This window comes from Amphibalanus amphitrite, unplaced genomic scaffold (genome assembly GCF_019059575.1).
Source record: "Amphibalanus amphitrite isolate SeventyFive unplaced genomic scaffold, NRLGWU_Aamphi_draft 000562F_arrow, whole genome shotgun sequence".
Lineage (NCBI taxonomy): Eukaryota > Metazoa > Arthropoda > Thecostraca > Balanomorpha > Balanidae > Amphibalanus > Amphibalanus amphitrite.
In genome coordinates, this window is record NW_024882056.1 from 368581 (window position 1) to 389156 (window position 20576).

The 20576-nt window shown below is 53.9% G+C and overlaps 1 protein-coding gene across 1 annotated transcript; it reads right to left on the reverse strand.

Annotated features, from left to right (window-relative positions):
* Positions 1–476: 476 nt before the first annotated feature.
* LOC122393913 (nipped-B-like protein B) lies at positions 477–20522 on the reverse strand. The gene is made up of 29 exons (XM_043390372.1): positions 20476–20522; positions 20203–20246; positions 18994–19106; positions 18441–18609; positions 17351–18020; positions 16736–16928; positions 15644–15736; positions 15177–15347; positions 14019–14438; positions 13427–13662; positions 11411–11677; positions 10818–11033; positions 9876–10115; positions 8973–9503; positions 8410–8655; positions 8012–8170; positions 7594–7749; positions 7077–7363; positions 6599–6840; positions 6091–6245; positions 5467–5731; positions 4861–5006; positions 4312–4530; positions 3873–4010; positions 3439–3531; positions 2801–3069; positions 2206–2434; positions 1611–1958; positions 477–1305 (listed from the first exon to the last, which is right to left on the reverse strand). Exons 2-29 carry the CDS (start codon positions 20217–20219, stop codon positions 1105–1107), a joined length of 6489 nt encoding a protein of 2162 aa, XP_043246307.1. The 5' UTR covers positions 20220–20246; positions 20476–20522; the 3' UTR covers positions 477–1104.
* Positions 20523–20576: the final 54 nt, after the last annotated feature.

Here is a 20576-nt window from a genome sequence, read left to right on the forward strand (position 1 = left end):
AGCCTCGCACGCGCCCAGGCGGCGCGCGAGGAGGTGAAGATGGAAATGAGGGTGATCCAAGGCCTCTGCGGTGGCGGGCAGCAGCGGCCGCGCCCGGCGGACCGAATACTGCTCGGAATGTGGGGGCGCCCGCGGGCGCAATGACTGTGACCGGTGCGGCGCCCGCGCGCCCACACACTCCCGAGCCGGAGTGGGCGGCTGCGCTCTCTCTCTCTCCCAGTCGAATCTCAGTGCGGCGGCGCCGGCCGCGGTCCAGTCAAACTCACATGGCGCCGAGTCTCAACAAACGAGCACAAAAGTTGCAAAAATAAAATACCGGCGTCGGGACACCGGCAACATGAAACTGTCGTCAGTGCTGAGCTCTGGATCGTTCCGACCAAATCTCAGGCAGACGACCCGACCAGACTGCGACAGAAGGGGAACGGACGAACCGACCGACACACCAGCCTCATAGGAAAAACAAATCACCCAGCGGGTACATTGGTTCCAGTTTTATGTATCAAAGAATATAATCAAAATACATAAATGTCTATTGGATAAGACCTAGACCTGGCGGTTGCAAAACGAACGTTTCAATCGAAAATAAATAGATCAACCAACTAGCTACATGAATGGAAAAATCAACTACAAAAATCACAACAAAACGCGCCGGGCCGCCCATGATTGGTGCCGGCCGGCGCCCACATCACGCTCTCTCGGCTTCTTGCATACCGTCCGCCCTGCGCGAGCGGCACCACTGGCGGCCGCGCGCGCCCACCTCCGGCCGACGGCCTCTGCCGATAAAATCTATCGCTGGCCTTGCTCGTCGGACATAATTTCTTTATAGGCACCCTTGCTCCCTCGAACCGCAGCGCCCCCGGCCAGCCACCATCTGTCCAACGAGCTGACCGAGCCGCCACACCGGGCCGGCTGCCCGACACCAACAGCAACGCACATGTACACTGAACTCGACGCGATATCTACACGCGGCGCGACGCGACGCGACGCACGATGGCATGGGCGATTCTCGATGAACGAACGACCTCGGCGGACGCTGGTTTGTACTGGAAAGATAGAGAGAGAAAGGGAGTGATGCGACTGACGACGACGACGCGGCGCCGGCGCTCACACGGCAAAGTCTGGGTCGCTGCCGCCGTCACTGTCACCGTCCTCGTCGTCACTCGTATCGCGCCGCTTCTTCTTCTTCTTTTTCTTCTTGTGCTTGTCCGACTTTTTGTGTTTGTGCTTGTGGTGTCGCATGACGGCCTCGTCGCCGGGGAAGTGCAGCGGCACGATGGTGAGCTTGGCCACCCGCGGCGGCTCCACCTGAGAAAGGACGGAATAGGCAGCGTCAGACAAGATACGAGACAATACGAAACACGATGAGACCGTGTGATAGCACATGGGACAGGGCGGCACGGTAATTGGGACAGCATGAGACGGCATAAGACGAGACATGGAAAAGGACGGCGTGTAATGGGAAGGGACGACATTGAAAAAGGCACGACACGGCAAAGAACAACAATGTTCACAAACCAACACCTTATCATAGTCAAGACATAGCAGCATTACCTAATCTTTGACCCCGTGTCTAACCTCCCCGCCACCCAGCGTCCCCGGCGAGTACTGACCGCGGCGGGCGGGGTGCGAGGCGCCGTCTGGTGGTGGCGGCCCTCCCTCCTCTCTCGGCCGCTCTCCGCCGCCGAGGCCGCCGCCGCCTGCGACTTCAGCGCGCTCAGCGACAGGATGATGGGCGGCAGCGGCTGCTGCGGCGGCGCCGGCTGCTCGGGCGGCGGCGGCGGCGGCGGCGCGGCGGGCGGCGGCGCGCCGTCCCCGCGCGGGGAGCGGCCCGGCTGCGGTGTGGCCGACACGGACGGGGTTCCGGGGACGGGTCGGAGGGCAGAGCTGCCGGGCGCCGCCGGCCGGTCGTCCTCATCATCCTCGTCGGCCGGGTCGATGTGCAGCATCAGACGCTTAAACTGGCGGCGGGAGGGAACGGCGGCGCGTCAGACGATAGGTTCTACGGTCTAGAAGTTACGCATGGAGACTGGATAACTAAACCCGGCACCCGAACAGCATGGTGGTCCCAGGCGGTCAACATAATTGGCAACAGCCGAAACTGAGTAAAATATGCAGACCGCCTCCTTTTCCAGCTAATCAAGACATACAAACAGCTCTCCCCCCGAATATTGCCTAACCAGACCGGCAGCGATAATACGAACTCACGTTCAGGTACTGGGCGATGAGCTTCCTCTTGGCCTCGTCCTCCTCCGAGTCCTCTTCCTCCTCCTCTTCCTCTCCGTCCTCTTCCCTGACCTTCTGGGCGGCACCCTCGCGCTCCTGGGCCTTGATCGACTTGATGGTGACGGCCGGTTTGAACACCACCGTGGCTCGCCGGTTGACCGCCTTCTCGTAGGCTTTGCCAGACTCGGACGGAGAGTATTGTGATATTTTGCTGTGGACGAAGGGATAACCGCGCGGTCAGGGAAAAGCCACCGACGCAGTGCGACACACGGGACTGTTGGTGTAATAACGAAGCGGCCTACTCTCTTTACACAAAGAAGCCGAAGTTTCGTAAACCACATGCTCCTCTGTTTTATTTCAGCCGTTTTCTACGTAGAGATAATCAATTAAAACGGTGCCTACGCCAAAGTTGAATTACACCGTGCGCACAACTGCCCCACGGAAGTCGCTCACCAGTGTCAATGGAGCTACCAGCTTTGCCAGCTGTCGCATGCAAATTACAAGGCTCAGCCTGCCACCTATTCCGTCCCACCCTGTCTTCCGTCCGCCCGCCACTCCAGCCTCCACCGCCACTCACTTGTCTGTGATACCGTAAAACTCCTTGAGGTGCTGTTTCATGACGAGCAGCAGGTTACAACCCTCAGAGGCGGCTAACGCGTCCTTGATGGGCGTCAGATCGTCGGGAAGCCGCTCCAGCAGCTGTTCGTCGTCATCATCTTCATCCTCGTAAGGTATGGGCTGCCCGGTCTCTGGGTGGTAGCGGACCGGCTGGCCGGCCGGCGGTAGCAGCGCCTCGCGCACCAGTTGCAGGATCGTGCTGCCCGTGACTGAGACCATCACATCCACCTGGCGGGAGAACGGGTGGAAAACGTGGGTTAGAACGGGAGGGGAGACATCTCGCCGATACTAACACACGGACAGGGACATGGGTCAAACGGGTGGGAGAAAACGCACCAACAGCGCAGGGCGAACCAACCAACATAAATACAAGATAACAGCAAACGCAAATCGCCTGGAAGTCCAAGTTCAATTACTGGTTTCTCCTACGACTCTTTCCAAGGGAAAATCACTGCTTGGATCATTGTCTGAGCGACTGACGGCTGCAGAAAAAATTTATGTATTTAAAAATCAGTTTAATAAAAAAAGCTTTGTGTCCGAGTACTGCGCTAACGGCAGGCATGTCACAGCTGAGCCATCAGACGCCGTCGTACGCACCTGGTGGATGATAAACAGCACCTCGTCCGCCACCTGGTAGGGGAAGTAGGCCAGGTTGTCGGCCAGGTACAGTAGCTCTTGGAGCGACTTCCGCTGTAACAACATCAGAACATACGTCAGGAAGACGAACACGACGCACGTCAGGAAGATGGACACGATGCAGAAACGGCTGCAAGTGGGGAGAACCACCGCACACTTCAAGTGGTAAACGCAGCGACCAACATAGACGATGTAAACTCGACCATTTCTGTGTCAGAACTCAGTGTAACTCCCATATCAAATATCCTCCCAGATTTGCAATGGCAGTCTTGCACCCGCTACCACTCCATCCACACCCCACTACAGTTATCCATTTTGTTTGTTTACCGAGGCCTTAGGACGCACCCGACTGCGATGATAACCTTACGTCCAGTTCCTCTCTGCGTTTCACTCACCGCGTGCTCGTCGAAATTCCTTAGGCAGGAGATGGCGATGGCGCGCCGCTGCTGCTTCGACGTCCTCATGATGGAGTAGAGGAAGCCGTTGAGGGCGGCCGGCGGCTCACCTTCCCGCAGCTTCAGACCTCGCGTTACCTGGAGAGGTAGATCGAGCGGGTTAGCGCCACACAAGACAGTACTTAAATTATCATGCTTCAATTATGTGTGGGACTAAAGCATGGATATTAATCTAGCCCACCATATTAATTCCATCTACCTATTCCATCGTCACCCATCCTACATTGTCCTTCTTTAATGCACCATCTAGCAAGTCAAGATATAACCTGAACAGCCCAACTCAAGCCATTCCTTCAACCACACCAGCTGCGCTCCGCCGTGCGTTCAACTACCACCCTACAGCCCGGTCCGTCCGGCGACTGAGAGAAACTGCACGTACCTCGCACTTGGCCTGCAGGATCTTCTGCAGTTCGAACGAGAGCCGGATGCCGGCCGTGGCCTTCATCTGGATGAAGCCCGGGTACTTTTTCTCGATCTCCTGCAGCTGCTTGTCAGCCGTGTGCGAGACGCGCTCGTCCGGGTCGGTCGACATGCAGATGAGGTAGGGCACGATCTGCACCGGGTGCACCAGGCCCTGTGCCAGGATCAGCTGGATCACCTGTGGAAGACGAGGGGGTGGAGCGTCAGAGAAGGCCACCGGCCCACAGGGGAGTGCTCACAGGACCAGCTGGATCATCAGTGTGAGACGTAGGTGGGAGGGAGCACCAACACTGCCTGATCAGCAGCTGGATCATATGTGCCTGACTTCCGAGTGACGTGTTCATGGATCACTAGACTTTCGAATCACTGTACGAAGACGATCAGTCTAAAAATCGTTACAACAGTCCACCCCATTCCCTAAGCCACGACCCATGCCTCCAGCTTCACACACCTACTCCCACAGACTCCAGGAACCACAGGTCCGTCCCTTCTGTCCCCCGTCATTTACCTTGAGCGCCGCGTGCCGGACGGCCACTGACGCATCCAGGAAGGAGCCCAGCACCTGCTTCAGGTACAGCTGGATCACCGTCGACGCCATGCCCGACGACACGTCACCCATCTCCTTCAGGTTCTCCTCCTTGGCGCGCTTCGACCCTGAGGGTGGAAAAGGGCGGGAGCGTCACTCAGTGTACCGGATAACCGGTGGGACGGGAGGATGTATATTGTATAGCGGCAGCGGGGAGCGGGAAACAAGGCGCACAACGGGGGCAGGTGAGTATTAACAGATGGTACAAAGAGCGCTGAGACTTACAGGGATTACAGGGAGGTCTAATGCGTGCATGTCGTGTTTAGCTAAGCATTACACCGACATATGTTAAGCTGAGCGAGCTGATGAGCATTCCAACTTCTGCGGGAATTAAAAATTATGTAGAAGAGCCAAACTTCACCCCTGGACTGGCCGACTGGAAGGCGGCCAGCTGCTTCACCCCCCCCCCCCTCCCCCCAAATCCACTCAAATCCTAGTCGCCCCATCCGCGTCCCAAGTCACCTCACCCTCCCCCCCCCCACACACACACACACCACACCACACCGCAGTTGGGCGCGTGCGACTCACACTCCTCGTCCTGCTGGATCATGCGCCGCTCCTCCTCCACCAGGTAGGTCTCCAGGTTGATGAGCACCTGCGCCTTCAGCTGCTTGCTCACGTCCGGCTGCTGCAGGAAGCCGTGGTACAGCTGCTTCACACGCTCGCTCAGCATCATGTCGTAGTGCCGGATCACGATGAAGCCAAGCGCCTGCAGAGTGAACATCTGCATGTCCGGTGCCGGCTGGTTAACGAAGTACAGCAGCGTCTCCAGCACCTCGTCCACGATGTCGTCCTGCAGGCAGAGGAGGGGATTAGGGAGGTCAGACCGAGCGACGAAGCGCACAGGTAGCACCAGCTGATGTGGAGTGTGACATACTGTACACACGTCCTGCGGTAGTGGAAGTCAGCTTATTTATCTGATACGTCCTGACGAGTACTTTTCCTTTCGAAACAGAGCAAGAGTCCGCGACCGGCATGAGTTAGCTGCAGCAAACTAAAATAAATGCACCCCTGTTATACTCTAGCTTCAAAATAAACTCTCCAATAATTCAATTAAAACAAACACGTCAACTCATAAACAAATAACGAGCCATTGCGCCATTGGCGCGACTCCCTTCCACAAAACCCCCTTTCAGCTCGTCCCTGACTCACGTTGAGGCCCTTCCGGACTTCTTCGTCGCCGAAGTCGAAGTAGCGCAGCAGCAGTCCGACGGTGTAGAGCGCCCGACGGAAGTAGGGCTTGTGCTTCTCCAGCATCGGATTGGTCGGCTGCGACTCGTGCATCAGCTTGTACGACTTGAGGTGACCTGTCGGGGGCGGTGGGACCGTTAGGCAGGGACCGGCGGGCGCGGTGAAGTCGGCGAGGACAGACTAGATTCGTGATTCACGACTCTCTAGTGAGTCATAAAATAGCATTGTTTCGTGAGCCGGAGTTCCAAAACTGTACTAGTGTCTCGTCGAGGTCGTCAAGTACACACAGTGATACTAAGGAACATCTGACTTTAGCCTGTGGTGTTTTTGCATAGTCAACTTGATTTAGCGTGAGTACTGAGCTCCGCCAAAGGAAACACAAAACAAAAAACAAACCAAAAGGTTGTTTGTCGCGGAAAAGCAGTGTCCTTCTAAACCATCTACTCCAAATCCTGTGCCTCCCGCTCACCGTAGTACTTCCTGAAGCAGTCCCGGATGAGTTTAAAGTTTTTCGTCACCCGGTTGACAATGGATCCGAGGCAGGCCAGGCAGCTGGCCACCACCGTCTTGTCGTGCTGCAGGATCAGTTTGACGCTGTCCTCCTCCAGTTCGGCCAGGAACGTGTCGCTCGGGTGCTCGATGAGCGGCACTACCAGCTCCAGCGTGCGCGCCACGTGTGAGATAATCTGGTAGTCGCCGCGCGTCTGACACCTGATGGGGCGACAGCGTGACACACGCAGTCAGAGGTGGCCAGGAACATGGTGGGCGGCTGTCAGCGATCTACATCGCTGCTCCTATTCAAGACCAAAACATAACAACGATCAATCACATTTCGCAGAAAAAACTAGTCATTCGGAACGAGATATTTCTCCTCCCTGTCACCACACGGTCCATGCATCCCATCCACCTACCAACTACACACCACAGTGCGCTGAACACAAACTCACTTGACGGCCAGATAGGGCTGCAGTGTGATGGCGTGCGGCACTAGCAGCTGCGGGCGGATGCGGGCGAACATGTACAGTGTGTTCAGACAGGCCACCAAGCGCTGGGAGCTGCCGCGGCTGACGGCCGCGCCCGTGTCGGCGGCGCGGTCCTGCAGGCCCGACTCCTCGATACGCAGGATGTGCTGCACCAGACAGTCGACGATCTGTCGGCTGGCCGTCAGCAGCGACTTGGGCGGCTCGAACACCACCTTGGTGCTGTCCTCCTTGTCCTCCTTCGGCTTGAACAGCTGCGAAAAGAAAAATAAACGGTTATCTTACTGAGCAAGGCAAACATCAAATCCCTAAGGATCTGTATACCTCAACTGATGCAACTTGCCAGCCCAGACGATAAAGTTACAGCTCCCCTCCCCCACATCCCACGCCCTGCCCCGTGCAATGTCCGGTCCTTTTGCTACCACCGCGCAACGTCCTGAGTCCCACTCCCCTCCCCTTATCCCCGTCCGCCGTCCTGACTGACCGTGTTGAGGAGCTGCTCGAACCAGTCGAGGCCCGTCTCCCGACAGGCCACCACCACGTCGGTGATGTCCATCACCTTCTTCAGCAGCACCGGGTTACTGTCGTCCTGCTGTTCCCGACGGTCGCGCTGCTCCCTCACCGGCGTGAACCACATCAGCTGAAAAACAAAGAACGGGGCGAGAGTCAGTTCACGTCCAACGCCCCACGACATTTATGCTTCAGACCAAAGGCGTTATATCCTTAGATCTCACCACCGATCTATTGACCCTGCCAGTTGTCAATTTTCTGTTTGACAACTTCTATGTGCCAACGAATCTCGTCGACTGGCGAACTTCGACCCTCTTTGGACCGTCGGTCCCGCGCCCGCAGTACTCCTAAATAATCTACTCGTATAACTGATTCCCAGATGCAGCGCTCACCTGAAACACTTCCATGACGAGTTTCCGGATACCCTCCTCATCATTCACGCGCCGAATCATCTTCACGCAGATCTCGGGAATCTTGGGAAAGTCCGGACACTCCACACAAATGTCTTTCATAATCTTTATCACACGCTTTCGCACACTCACACCAGTGTCCTGTAAAGCAGAACGTTCCGGCGTCAGACAAGAGAGCCGCAACAAGCACAATCACAACACAACGCATTCTTAGATATCTACATAGCTTGCGATCTAGAACGTGTGCCCAACAAAGTTGAAAAGCAAGGTAAAACAAGGCTTGTTCTGCATCACGAATGGTTAATAACCTCCAAGACTACATCTTCACAGCACAGATCCATCACCCCACCAGCAATTACATTCCCCCTCCCGCCACTCACCAGTATCCTGGCCGACAGTTTGTCGTAATACTTTTCTATGAGCTCGGGCCGCGACAGGATGAACTTGCCAACCAGATCGACGGCCGCCTCTCGCACGCTGGTGCTGTGGTCTAGGAAGGAGTTGTGCACGCCGATCTGCATATCAGTACGCGCCAGCACGGCCGGGTCGGCCTCCACCACCATGGTCAGACACTTCATGGCCTTGGTGCGCACGGCGATCGCCGACTCGGAGAGCACCCGGATTATCTGAGGGCGGACGGGCGGCGGAGTGATGGCAGACGAAAACGCGAATAATGCAGCGCAACAGTCGAAAGCGTGAGGAAGGACAACATATGAACGGTCAGCCGAGTAGTAAGGCAGGGTGAAACTGAATGTTATTATAACATAATCGCGAAGAATGTTGCGAATGAACAAAGTCAGTTTATTTGATGCAGAATATCTCGGGCACCGGCCGATGTCCACTTGAGTACATGAAGAGTTCAAGTTTTATCCCATCTTTCTTTCATCCCCGGCCGTCCTGTTCGAACAACATGTCTGGACAGTTCAGCGCCGTTCGGCCTCACCTGTTTCAGGTAGACGTCGAAGCTCCTGCTGAACGGCCGCTTGCTAGCCAGGTACTTGCAGAGCAGCTCGGCGTGGTCGTAGTCGAGGTAGGTCTGCAGTGTGCGGATGCCCACCTTGCCGCCCGTCTCCCCGAACGGCGCCACCTTGGTGAGCAGCAGCTGGCGGCGGCCCTCCACCAGCGCGTTCACCTCGCGCTTCATCTCCTCGGTGGCGGCCGTCTCGTCAGCTTCCTCGTCACTCTCCTCACTCTCCTCGTCCGACGAGTCGCTGCCGCGCCGCTTGCGGCGCTTCTTGTGCCGTTTGGTGGGCGAGGCGGTCGGCTGCGGGCCCTGCTTCTGTCGGAGGATCTCCTGCGGCGCCTCCTTGTACCACTGAGCCAGGTAGAAATGGCGGCAGTGCAGCAGTGCCGGGTCGCGCTCGGCGCTCACCGCCAGGTAGTCGAGCAGCACTCGCTGCAGGAACCGCGTCCTCTCCTCCTCGGCGTCAGTGACAGCCAGACTGCCGCCCGGAGACTCAGAGTCGCCGTGCTTCTGCGGGCGGGCACACGGACAGGGAACGGGTGAGACTTCAACCGGCCGGTGTACTGATAATAACGCGTGAATACAGGCACCAGAGCGAGACAGATGGCATGGCGTCTTATAGAAAGCAGCCTCCACCACGGTGGCAACAATGTGTAATCAGAACTCTGCTCACTAACGTTCCTAGTGACAGATGATGCCAAATTAATGTCAAATGAAAAAATATCCCCTTCAGCTGGTCGTTCCGATCAGACTCCCCCAAACAGCAGCCTGCGCTCCCACCATCCAATAATAGGCCCACCTCTCCCGAATTCCTTCACAAGCCAACATCAATCGTTTACCCTGAAACCATATGTCTCTGTATACCGAGGTCAGTGTTCATACCTTTTTCTTTTTCTTCTCCTTCTTGCTCTCGGCGGCGGGCGTCTCCTTTTCGTCCTGCGGGGCGCCCAGGCCGGCGGCCCGCTCTTCGCGCTTCACCTCGCTGATGATTTCCTCAATGAGCTCGGGCCTCGCCGTGGAGGTGACGGCGTCGCGCCGGAGCCGGGCCGCTACCACGCCCAGATAGTCGAGCGACGACACGCGCAGCGCCATCTCCTTGCTCTTGTTACTGAAGTTGGCCACCTGAACGGAGAGACGGAAGGTCAGTGAGGCGCTGGATTGCGTCGGACCTATGGGGACACAAAACAATATGCATAAACTGGCCGTTAATGTCACGCCTCACGATGCAGGAATGTGACTAATTCAATATGGCTGCCATGGTTAGCAAGAAAACAAAATCATGCAACCTACGATCTGTCGTGTCACAGCCGAGTTTGGCCGCTTGAAAAGTAATTTAATTGAATTACTGCTATATTGCTTTGCAGTCCAGCTCCTGCACAGGGCATGTTTTTGTTCCGGGTCCCGCTCAGGCGCTCACCATCGACAATAGACCACAATAAAGGCCGTCGGCACGCCATCACATACCCGACTAATGGCAGCACTGCCAGCGGGTCGATCAGACCCAAAACGGACTCAATTCCGGAGCAGGCGAGTACACCGCTGCGGCCTCACTGAACCGAATGTCCTTAAATACAAACCCCCTAACAGGGCGCTAACAGTAAGAGAAACAGATGTCAAGGCTACGTCAAAAAGAAAAATTTAAAACCACGCTACTGGCCTGGTAGTAGGGTCTAAATTTAAAGCGCAAGCATCACACGAAAGCTGGGTCTTTCAAGAGAGCCCTTGACTGTGAGCTATAACGTCTAAGCATCCGTCCACCAATTCCCACCATCAGCTCCAAGAATGCTCCCAGATAGTCAGTCCCCTTTCCCCTTTGCCACTCACCAGCAGTTTTCCGAGCAGGCTGAGCAGACATTCGGCCGCTGGCCACTCGGGTTTGTTCACCGTGGCCAGCAGGTCCTGGATGAAGTTCTCAAACAGCGGCCGGTAGTCAATCTCCTCGTTTTTGCTGCCGCACTTTTGCAGGAACACCGAGAGGAAGCTGTGTGCCGTACGCATGGCCGTGTCGTAGCGGTCCATGATGAGCACGTCACGGTCGATCTGACAGAGAGACAGGGAGAGATGACCGGACGTCAGAAGGGGTCCGCCAACGAATGAGACTGGAGACGTTACACACAATACAGCCAAGTCAACATGCCAGTGAACGACAAAATTAATCCTGGGAAAGTTACACAGAGGCACCCGCTAGACCTACAAAGTTGAGATCTATTTAAAATTAGGCTTGTGTTTGTTGAACGCGTGAAAATAAAACCACGACCCAGGAAACCCTCAAGCAATGATCATTGTTTAGCTTACTTTGAGGGTGAGCGATGAAGGTAAAGTAAAACGGCAATCTCCGACAACACCCTCTCGAGCGTCGATCCCTTCTACTGAACGTCGAGGTTTCCTCCTCCTCCCCTCCGGCAGTCAGTACTTACCTCGATCTCCTTCTCTTCATCGCCGTGCTCCTGGTCACCGGCGGGCGCCACGGCCGTCTTGGCCAGGTAGTTGGGTAGCACGACGACACACTGAATCAGCTGCAGCACCAGCGCCGTCAGCATCTGGATGTGAACGTCCGCCTCGCCCGGGCCCGACGAGTTGAGTTTGTAGGTGCGCAGCGACCGCTTGCTGCTGGGCAGGCGTGCGATCGAGGCGAGGATGTCGTCCAGCAGTAGTCGACGGTGCTTCTGGTACTTGGAGAAAATCTGGACGGGAGAGAGCACACGCAAAGGAGGGAGACGTCAGATAGATGGAGACAGTATGCTGATATGTTGATCGGTGTAACTGACGCCCACACAAACATAAATCATCGGTGTTCGAACAACCAAGCATCGCACACCGAATGAGAAACAAGTCAAATAGGGCAAAATCTTGAGCGAAACAAACGTGAATATTTCCCGCGACTTTTCATTGCAAGAACGTTCTAATACAGCACCACGACCTTTTCGACGAATATGCCTCTTCGTGTAGTAAAATAAACAAATAATAAAATAACACGTAGAAACCTTTTGGTACTTGGCGTTCTACGGGAAATGACCGTTTCATGAGGAAGAATTTCATACATTCCACCGAAACTGACAGTAAGCATCTCTGACTCATCCATGAAAGCTGTATTCCGGCACGCATAGGTATTCCAGCTCAACATGGCCTAAATATTGAAAATTCTCACGACCGAGTCAGCGTTTCACAGTTAACGTTCATCGTAGGTATATCATGAGCAGCTCGGTACCAGTCATTTATTTTTGGGCCGGTGGCGCCCGTTACTTTCCGTCGCCCCGACGACACCCCTCCCTCCCCTCCCCCGGCCGGCGCCAAACAGGTTGGCGGCGGCGGTGCGCGCCGGCTGAGGTTTGAGAACCGCTGACCGGCGGCCGGGCGCGGCGGCAGAGGGAACAAAAACACCGCATACAGAGCCCGCCTGCGCCGGTCCACTGCCACTGACGGGTGGGGGAACGGCAGACGGCTGCAGGGGCACACACCGGTTGGAGGTGCAAGAGATCGTCGTCGCCTGGCTCGGGCAAAATTATCCAAAGATCATCTAAGTCGAAGCCGCATGACATCAAGCAATTGGGTAAAGGCACAGTTTTTACGCACACGTCATATTTTTCTCTCGCACATACCTCAATTTGAAGCGTCTAGTCTCAGTCCCGTCCCACAGACTGCAATAACTCCAGACCAGTCTCCCAACCCTGCCCGTCCGTTCCCGACCCAGCGCGGCCGGTCCGCGGTGCAGTCTGGGCCCATCCACTCGATGATGACGCAACCCGGGCGCCAGCCTGTCCCGGCCGCTGAACGCCTCGCATATCGTCACCACCCCGATCATCAGACTGGTCCTCCGTGCAGTGCCGTCCAACCCGTCCTACTCTTCCCAATCGTAACAAAGACACCACGCCTGCACCAGCCCTGCAGAGGCAGAGCAGGCTACCGGGACGGTTCCCCGCCGCCGGTCCGCCCGGTTTGAGGACCACTGGTCGAGCGGGCTCTCCGCTTCAAGACGGCGCAATGGGCGGCGCGTCGCCCCGTGCCGCGCCGAGAGCACGAGGAATGTGTAGCCATCGTGAACGAGCCGTGAAATCACGGTCGGCGGTCGTGCCGGGAATTTCACCGGACTAATTACTGCCGACACGGTGATGGCGCAGGCTTATACCTACACCAATTCCACCTTATCGTTGTCCAGGGAAAAAATTATCTAAATTTGATGATGATGAGTCTCGAACTTCAGCTATTTTAATGTACCCAGAGCCATATATTTTGCGATGGCAATAACATTACTTTATAGGGTTCGCCAACCAACTTCGTTTGTTAACTACATGCAGCCTCACTCCTCATTGTGATATTTCATCCAAGGACCTGCACTGATGTTGCAGAATCAAACCACCCCACCCTCAAGCCGCCACCATTCCCGTCCGACCCCTCCCGCCGTCCCGTCCCGTCCCACCACCCCTGTGACTGACCGTGGTGACCAGTTTGAGCGCCGACAGCTGCAGCTCGCTGATGTTCTCCACGAAGAAGGGCGCCACGCCCAGGCTGGAGACCTGCAGCACCGTCGTGTCGGTCAGCACCTGGATGTTGAGCAGCTCGGCCGTCAGTGCCACCAGCTCGCGCAGCTTGTTGTACAGCGACAGGATGCTGCGGTCGCGCACGTCCTTGGCGTGGGCGCGCTTCTTCTTGGCGCTGCTGCTGCCGCCGCCTGCCGGGAAGAATTGCGTTTAAGAAATATGCCAACTGGGGAAAGGTTCGCCTGTGTGGCCGAATAGTTTACATTGATTGCAGCGTTTCATGAATAGCTTCCTTCTGAACTTTTTTTTGTCAATGTTCGAAGATATTCTTCTCGAAGAATTCTTCTAAAAAAAAGTCATATTGCAGTACATCGATTGCAAACGATAGAAGGCTGACAATGGAATATCAGGTAAGTGACCATAATTGGTTTTCCAGGAGAAAAGAGTACGACTAGCCTCAGACCTGCATTTTGGTACCGACGGCTCCATCCAGTCCAGCGCAGCCACCCAAATGCCCCCACCCCGTCCGCCAGCAGCACGTACGCACCTTTCTTAGAGGGCGCCCTGTAGACGGGATCAAACGCCGGGTACACGGTGTTCTGCAGCTGAAACTTCATGAACTTCACCACGCGCTCGATGCAGTCCTCCAGGTAGACGCGTTTCGGCATGCCGGGCGAGGTGAGGATGTACATGATGACCAGCGAGGCGTCGGCGCCGCGCGCCACCCGCTCCATGGCTATTTCCATCCAGAGCCGACTCTCCTCCTCGCCATCATCCGCCTCGCCCAGCGGCGTGATCTGCGCGCCGTCGCGCACGTTCATCTCCAGGATGCCGAGCGCGCGCACCAGCCGCTCGGGTGGCACCGACTCCATGGCTCCCAGCGACTTCAGCTTGGCGGCCTCGCTGACCAGCTCTTGGAGTCGGTACTTTTGGATGAGCGCCTCCTGGGGTACGTCGTCGTCCTCGTCTGGAGACGAGAGGTAGGGGAGACACGGACCGTTTGTGAGTGCGATCGGACGATTGGAGTGGGAGATACAGACAGACTGAATGACCGATAAGACGATATTCGACAGAGACCGCCGTGACAACAGTACGAAAGCCAAGATACTGCTGCTCACTGCTAGTGCTGATAGACCACTGCTCGAATCACACAATAATACCTATGCAAGACATATAGCCCAGAAATTACAAGGCGACTCGACACCTAAAATACTGCGCTAAGCACTTATAAGCCTTACGCGTATAAGTGGCCCAATATCTAGGCACCAAAGGTGAATACAGAACAACCCTCGAGCTTTATGCGACTCAAATTAACACCCAAGTCGCTAATACCACGGTTTTGCAACCGTTGTACCATGAATCTCTACATTCCTAGCATTTTCTTTTTATCTAGCCGCCAAATATTGGTAGTAGCCCTCCCCAGAGCCAGCACCTCTCCTGAGGGGACGTACTTCAGACCCTCCCGGAAACTGTCAGTCCCGGTGGCAGATACTAGACAGTCCCCCGGAAATATTCTTACAGAATAAGACAGCTAGCCCTCTCCCGGAACCTCGCAGCCCCTTTTGACATCTGTATTCCCGATCCAGTCCATACAAACCACCCTCTCCCATCTCAGAGCCGAGTCGGCGGACCGGGCGATCGCCTGGGTCCGCCGTTCGGCGGGCAGTGGTCGTTAAAAGGGGTGGAGACGTCGTGCGCCACTCACCCTGCTCAGCCATGAGATCCAGCTCCTCAGCACCGTCCAGGATCAGCTCCAGCGACTGGTTGAAGCGCTGGTACGTGTTGGTTTCCATCAGCTCCTCAGCACTGAGCTTCTCCAGAGTGGGCACCAGGCGGCGCTCGAAGCGCTTCGAGTTTTTAATACGCTCCACGAGCTCTGTGGAGACGGGACGCGGTGGTCAGAGGCGGTCACGGCGCGACTTTGACATAGAGGCGGCAGGAATGACTATTGACTAGTACCTTATGATGGCCAGGCAATTGTATGCAACGTTATCACCACAACAAACAAACATTGTGAGAAATTACCAAACAGGGTCACATTATTTGCGTGTCATTGTCACAAACTAGGTACGCTACACAAGCTCTAAACATTCTAAGATGATCTGAACATTCTACTTTGAGCAGCCTCTATGTAACAAAATCTAGATTTGGCACCATACGTGACTACATTACCTTCTTCCCGTTTGATGCGTTTGGCTGCACTCTCCGCGTCCTCTTCCTGCTGGTTGTCGCCATCCTGACGCTTTCGTTTCCGCTCCTCTTTCTCTGCAGGTTCGACAGAACAGTGTTTCAATTCCATTTTGTTTGCAAATAATTTAATGTAAGCTTAACAGATTTACTGGTGAAATATTTCGTTGAACATTTATGTGTCGTATTTAATTACTGGCCCCTCCCACCCCAACCTTGACCTATAATCAAGGCCGTATAAGTTAAAACTATAAACAAGGCCTATAATGGCCAATAATGGCCGCAGATTTTGCAGCGAGCACACTGCATTTGTCAGTATAACGCAAGCGTGCCTTATATGTGCGTGTACTTCCGCGTCGATAGCTAAAAATACCACCGGATCTTTTATGCAAAGATAAAAGAAAAAGCGGCGACGTTACAAAACAACGCATAGTTATAGAAGACAATAATTGAACACCAGCTATTTCTTTATTTAATGGGAGCTTTCGAAAGCTATGCAGCTTTCTTCGTCAGCCTTGGTACAAAACACTAAAACAAATCAATGCAACAAACAACTATGCAATCGTCCCAGCTAAATAACAATATTTACAAAAACAACGCAATATACTTTAATATGAACGACGCACATCTGCACACATTTCAACTGAAAGGACAAAAGCGTGCTTCAAAACAATGTCGGTTGAATGTACCAGAAAAGTATAGAAAATTGATCGCTAGTTTTGGAACACGATTTAAATTACGTTGACGCGTTTCTAGAGGATGATTGCTTTGGGTTACGACACACATCTGTTTACGTATCTTTCGTTGGCGCATGTATCTTTTTAAGGGTTACGATTCGTAACTTACGAATGGTTACGAAAATAGTACACTTTAACACACATGCATGAATGTCCCGACTCCCGAGATAAATAAGGAACAATCTAATAAGCAATGTCCAATTGCAACCTGATGATAATTTGAGCGCAACTGAACCAAATAAGACAGACCATAGAGCTCTGAATTCAGAGATCTATGGACAGACCAGTCTGTAAACACAGCTTGTCCCGGACTACCTCGAGGCCCGCGAGGGTGTCTCACCTTTCTTTTTGGCGAGGTCTCGCTCCTTCTCCTTGGCCTTGAAGTACTTGTTGCGTGGTCGGTCCTCCTCTTCGCTCTCACTGCTCACTTCATTGCACTTAAACCGGCGCGCACCCCGGCCGGCCGCGCCGCTCGACTCGCTCTGTTTGACTTTCTTCAGGTCCTCCAAGCACTTTTTCATCAGCGCCTCGTCCTGCGGCGCCCAGGGGAATGATGCCACACGAATGAAGGGGCACATCACGAACAACAGCGGCTAGGTCATATGAACACACAAAGCCGGGACCGACAATGGAACTCGTAAAATATGTTTGCGTGAATGAAGTTCATTCTATAGCCTGATAGATAATATGTCGATGAAAGATAAGAACAGTGTAAGCTAGCGAAATATAGCACCGCTCGTCACATTGCTCGTTCGTTGTTGGCAGCAGAACCATTGCCAATCTCATGAGAAAACTGATGAAGCATGGCGGCGACGACAACAAAACATTAAGTTAATACAAACCAAAATGAGAAGCTTTACACAATATGGATGTTTATCAGCTGAAGTACTTCCTTCCCATCTGTTGGGGAATTCCCACCACGCGCCCACGGCCGGACATGCACCCTGTTCCCTACCTCAGGGTTATTCCTTAGTAGCACCATGGGCTTCCTGGTCTTGGCCTCGTCCTTTGCCGCCGCACTACCACCGAACAATGTCTGTGCCGGCGACGGGCTGGGCTCCGTTTTCACTACAGAGTTCACCGAGCCAGGCGCACTGCCGCCGGAGGGGAGCGGCGACGCCGCCGCCGCGGCCGACGGTGGCTCCTCCTTAACGTCCGCTATCACACCGTTACTAGACACAACGGGCGGCGCAGGGGGCGGCGGCGGCGGCGGCGCGCCCGGGGGCGGCTCGCCCGCCGCCGGCCCATCCACTGTGAGTTTATCCGCCGCCGACTGCTCGGCCGCCACTGTCTTTTCGGCGTGTGCCGGCGGCGCCGCGCCGTCCGCCACACTGGGTACCGTCCTGTCGGCGGCGCTCGCCGGGGAGGCGGTATCGGGCCGCGCCGGTGTCGCGCCGCCCGCCGCCGCCGGCGACTTTGCAGGCGGCGGCGCCGGTGTGCCGGCCGGGCTGGCGGTGGCCGCCGCCGCCGCCGCCACCGCCGGGCTGCCGGTACGCTCCGCCGTGTGGTTGGTCACCGCCGGGTGCGATAGAAGCTGGCTGTCGAGCTGGCGCAGCGCCCGCAGCAGCTCCGGCTCGAGCGCCGGAGAGCTGGCGGTCTCGGCCGGCGGCGGCTCCTTCAGCTCTCTGTCCAAACGGCAGTACATCCAGTTAGCAACGGCAATCGGAGCCAGACTCTTGAGCACAGAATGACGCTAACTGCACATCTCTTTTAAACACCATCGTTTGAAAAATATGCAGTTAAAGTTGACTAGCGCATTACCCCCAAAACATACTTTCCAGCGATACGTTTTTCGCTACATTTTACCGATCCCTGTGCTATGGCACACCCCAGATCTGCCGTATAAAGGCAAAAACATTATGTTCAGGTGACCTCTGACCTGAGAGAATGGCCTCTGACCCGAAATAATGGTTTTTGCCTTTGCACGGCAGAGATATTCTGTCTCCACAGCTAATAACCGCTCAGTACCGGTCCCGTGCCTCACATGTAGGGTCCCCTCCCGTCCCACGGTTCCCCCTCCGCGTCTCGCTCCCCGCGCGTCTCACATGTGCTCGGCGGAGGTGTTGGTGAGCGCCTGCGCCAGCTGCGGCACCAGGCTGCTATCGCGCACCGTCAGCAGCCGGCGCGCCTCCTCGGCCACGCGCGGGTGGAACAGCAGCGACCGGCTGCTGAGCGACGCCTCCATCGGCGTCGGCAGCGGCAGCTCCGGCAGCACTGTGAACACGGGCGAACAGATGGTCAGATGGGCTCGTGGCACCAAACAGATCGCAAAACCGAGCGAGCCATCATGCGACGACTGACAGCTCCTGGTGGCCAGTCAGAGAAAGCCTTTACCACCCAGGGGATTCATGTGTAGCAGTGACCTTAAATGAGCATATCTTGACCTAAATGCATGGATATATTTTGACTACGACTTCTGATGCATGATGAAGTTGCCAATGCCAGTTGCCACTAATTGCCTATGCAAATATAGTCCATAAACATGCAGTCAAAGTACGCAAGCACATTGTTAGCAGGCTTTCAAGTAATCACTGATAACTCTTAACTTTTAAAAACATAAAGCAACTACTTCAGTGGAGACTTTGCAGCCAGACTCACAGTCGGAGAGGCTGAACATGCCAGCCAAGGTGGTGACCGGAGTGTTGGCATTTGGAAGCTCTCCATTCATCCTGGCCGGCGAGGAGCAGACTGCGGAGCCGTCTACAACATCCCTGCAAAAAATAACCCCCATTTTTGAGCATGTTGAACCTACAACTTGCAAATCAAACCATCAGGAAGATAATATGAGCTACTAGCTCTTGACATATACATACCTACTTGAGGAATTGCATAGTAAAGCAACAATAAATACATAAGTAGGCAAGGTTCTACCAAGGTAAACAAAAGTGAGAATGGAGGCATTAAAATGATGCTACTGAAATTTCTTAATTGCTGTTCTAAAACACCATTAGAACAAATACAAAAATGGACATTAAACACAAGGGTGTTACAAAATGAAAACCATAACATGTCTTCCATGGTGAAGATGTTGAATAGCTCTGTTATTCTTATTATTAAGAAGGTAAGGGAACATCTTGAAGAGGAGGTACTGAGGATATGGAATAGACTTGAACTGTTACACAAATAGACTCAAAACATTGCAAATGCATGTTAACTTGTTAATCTGTTTCAACATTGCTTAGGTATCCTACTTGTATCTCAGACTTATCACTGCATCACTGGATTCAGATTGAAATAGAGCAGGAAACAGATAATATGAAATGAAAAAAATTGAGCTATGTTTGAGACAGACTCCTCACTAACTATTCACAATAAATGGTAGCCATACACACTTGTAGACTGATAACACGACACAGGGTGATGAAAATATAACTGGCTTAACTGCTCACTGTCACCTTAAGTTATCATGTCATCATTGATAACAAACACATGAAAGTACACAGGATAGGTAATCAAATAGTTCTTAGTTTCATAGTCCTTACATATTTATTCAACAAGCCATTGCATGTCCTCATTCAACCTAACCTCATGATAAACAAGCCAACATGAAAAACGTGAACTAAAATTGCTTGAATCTGCTATAGAAAGAGCAACAGGACTTAGGATGATCAAGGATATGATCCAGGCTTTTCATTATGGTAAAATGTCTGATTTTTAAGCAATGGGCTTACTGCATTTATTCACACATTTACGATTATGCCGCCAATTGCAATCCATCTTTGGCCAGGTTGAGGTGCACGCCCCAATTTAGTCAAGCGACAACCATTGTAGCCAACATTGTAGCAAACAAGCTACATTAGCACATACTTAGCTGACAAATGCATCTTCCATGCTGAATGTGGATGTTACATCTGCAAAAGAACTGAAGTCAATAATATGAAATGAAATGAAATGAACATGAACAATTCATCACAGTAAACAATCACAAGTTTGAACTCATACTGAGCTCAATATTCTTTGACCTATATTGAGCATTACGTTTCAAGTACATCCTTGCGAAATGTGATGGCTTCTGGCTAGTTACGTTTTCTCGAAAATATTTTGAAAATATCGAAATACTTTCACTTAAATTGTACACACAAAGGTATTTTGATTGCCGTTCCCCGGGAAACTGACGCAGAAACGACGCACAACACAACCGATTTGGAGGCTTATCCGACTCGACGCTAGGGGCGCCTAAG

Excerpts from the sequence above, each read along its gene's own strand:
- LOC122393913 (XM_043390372.1), bottom strand. Across the intron at positions 10,116-10,817 it reads GCCTGCTCGGAAAACTGCTG|GTGGCCAACTTCAGTAACAA; the intron begins GTGAGTGGCAAA and ends CTCTCCGTTCAG. Across the intron at positions 5,007-5,466 it reads GATCCAGCAGGACGAGGAGT|GGTCGAAGCGCGCCAAGGAG; the intron begins GTGAGTCGCACG and ends TTCCACCCTCAG.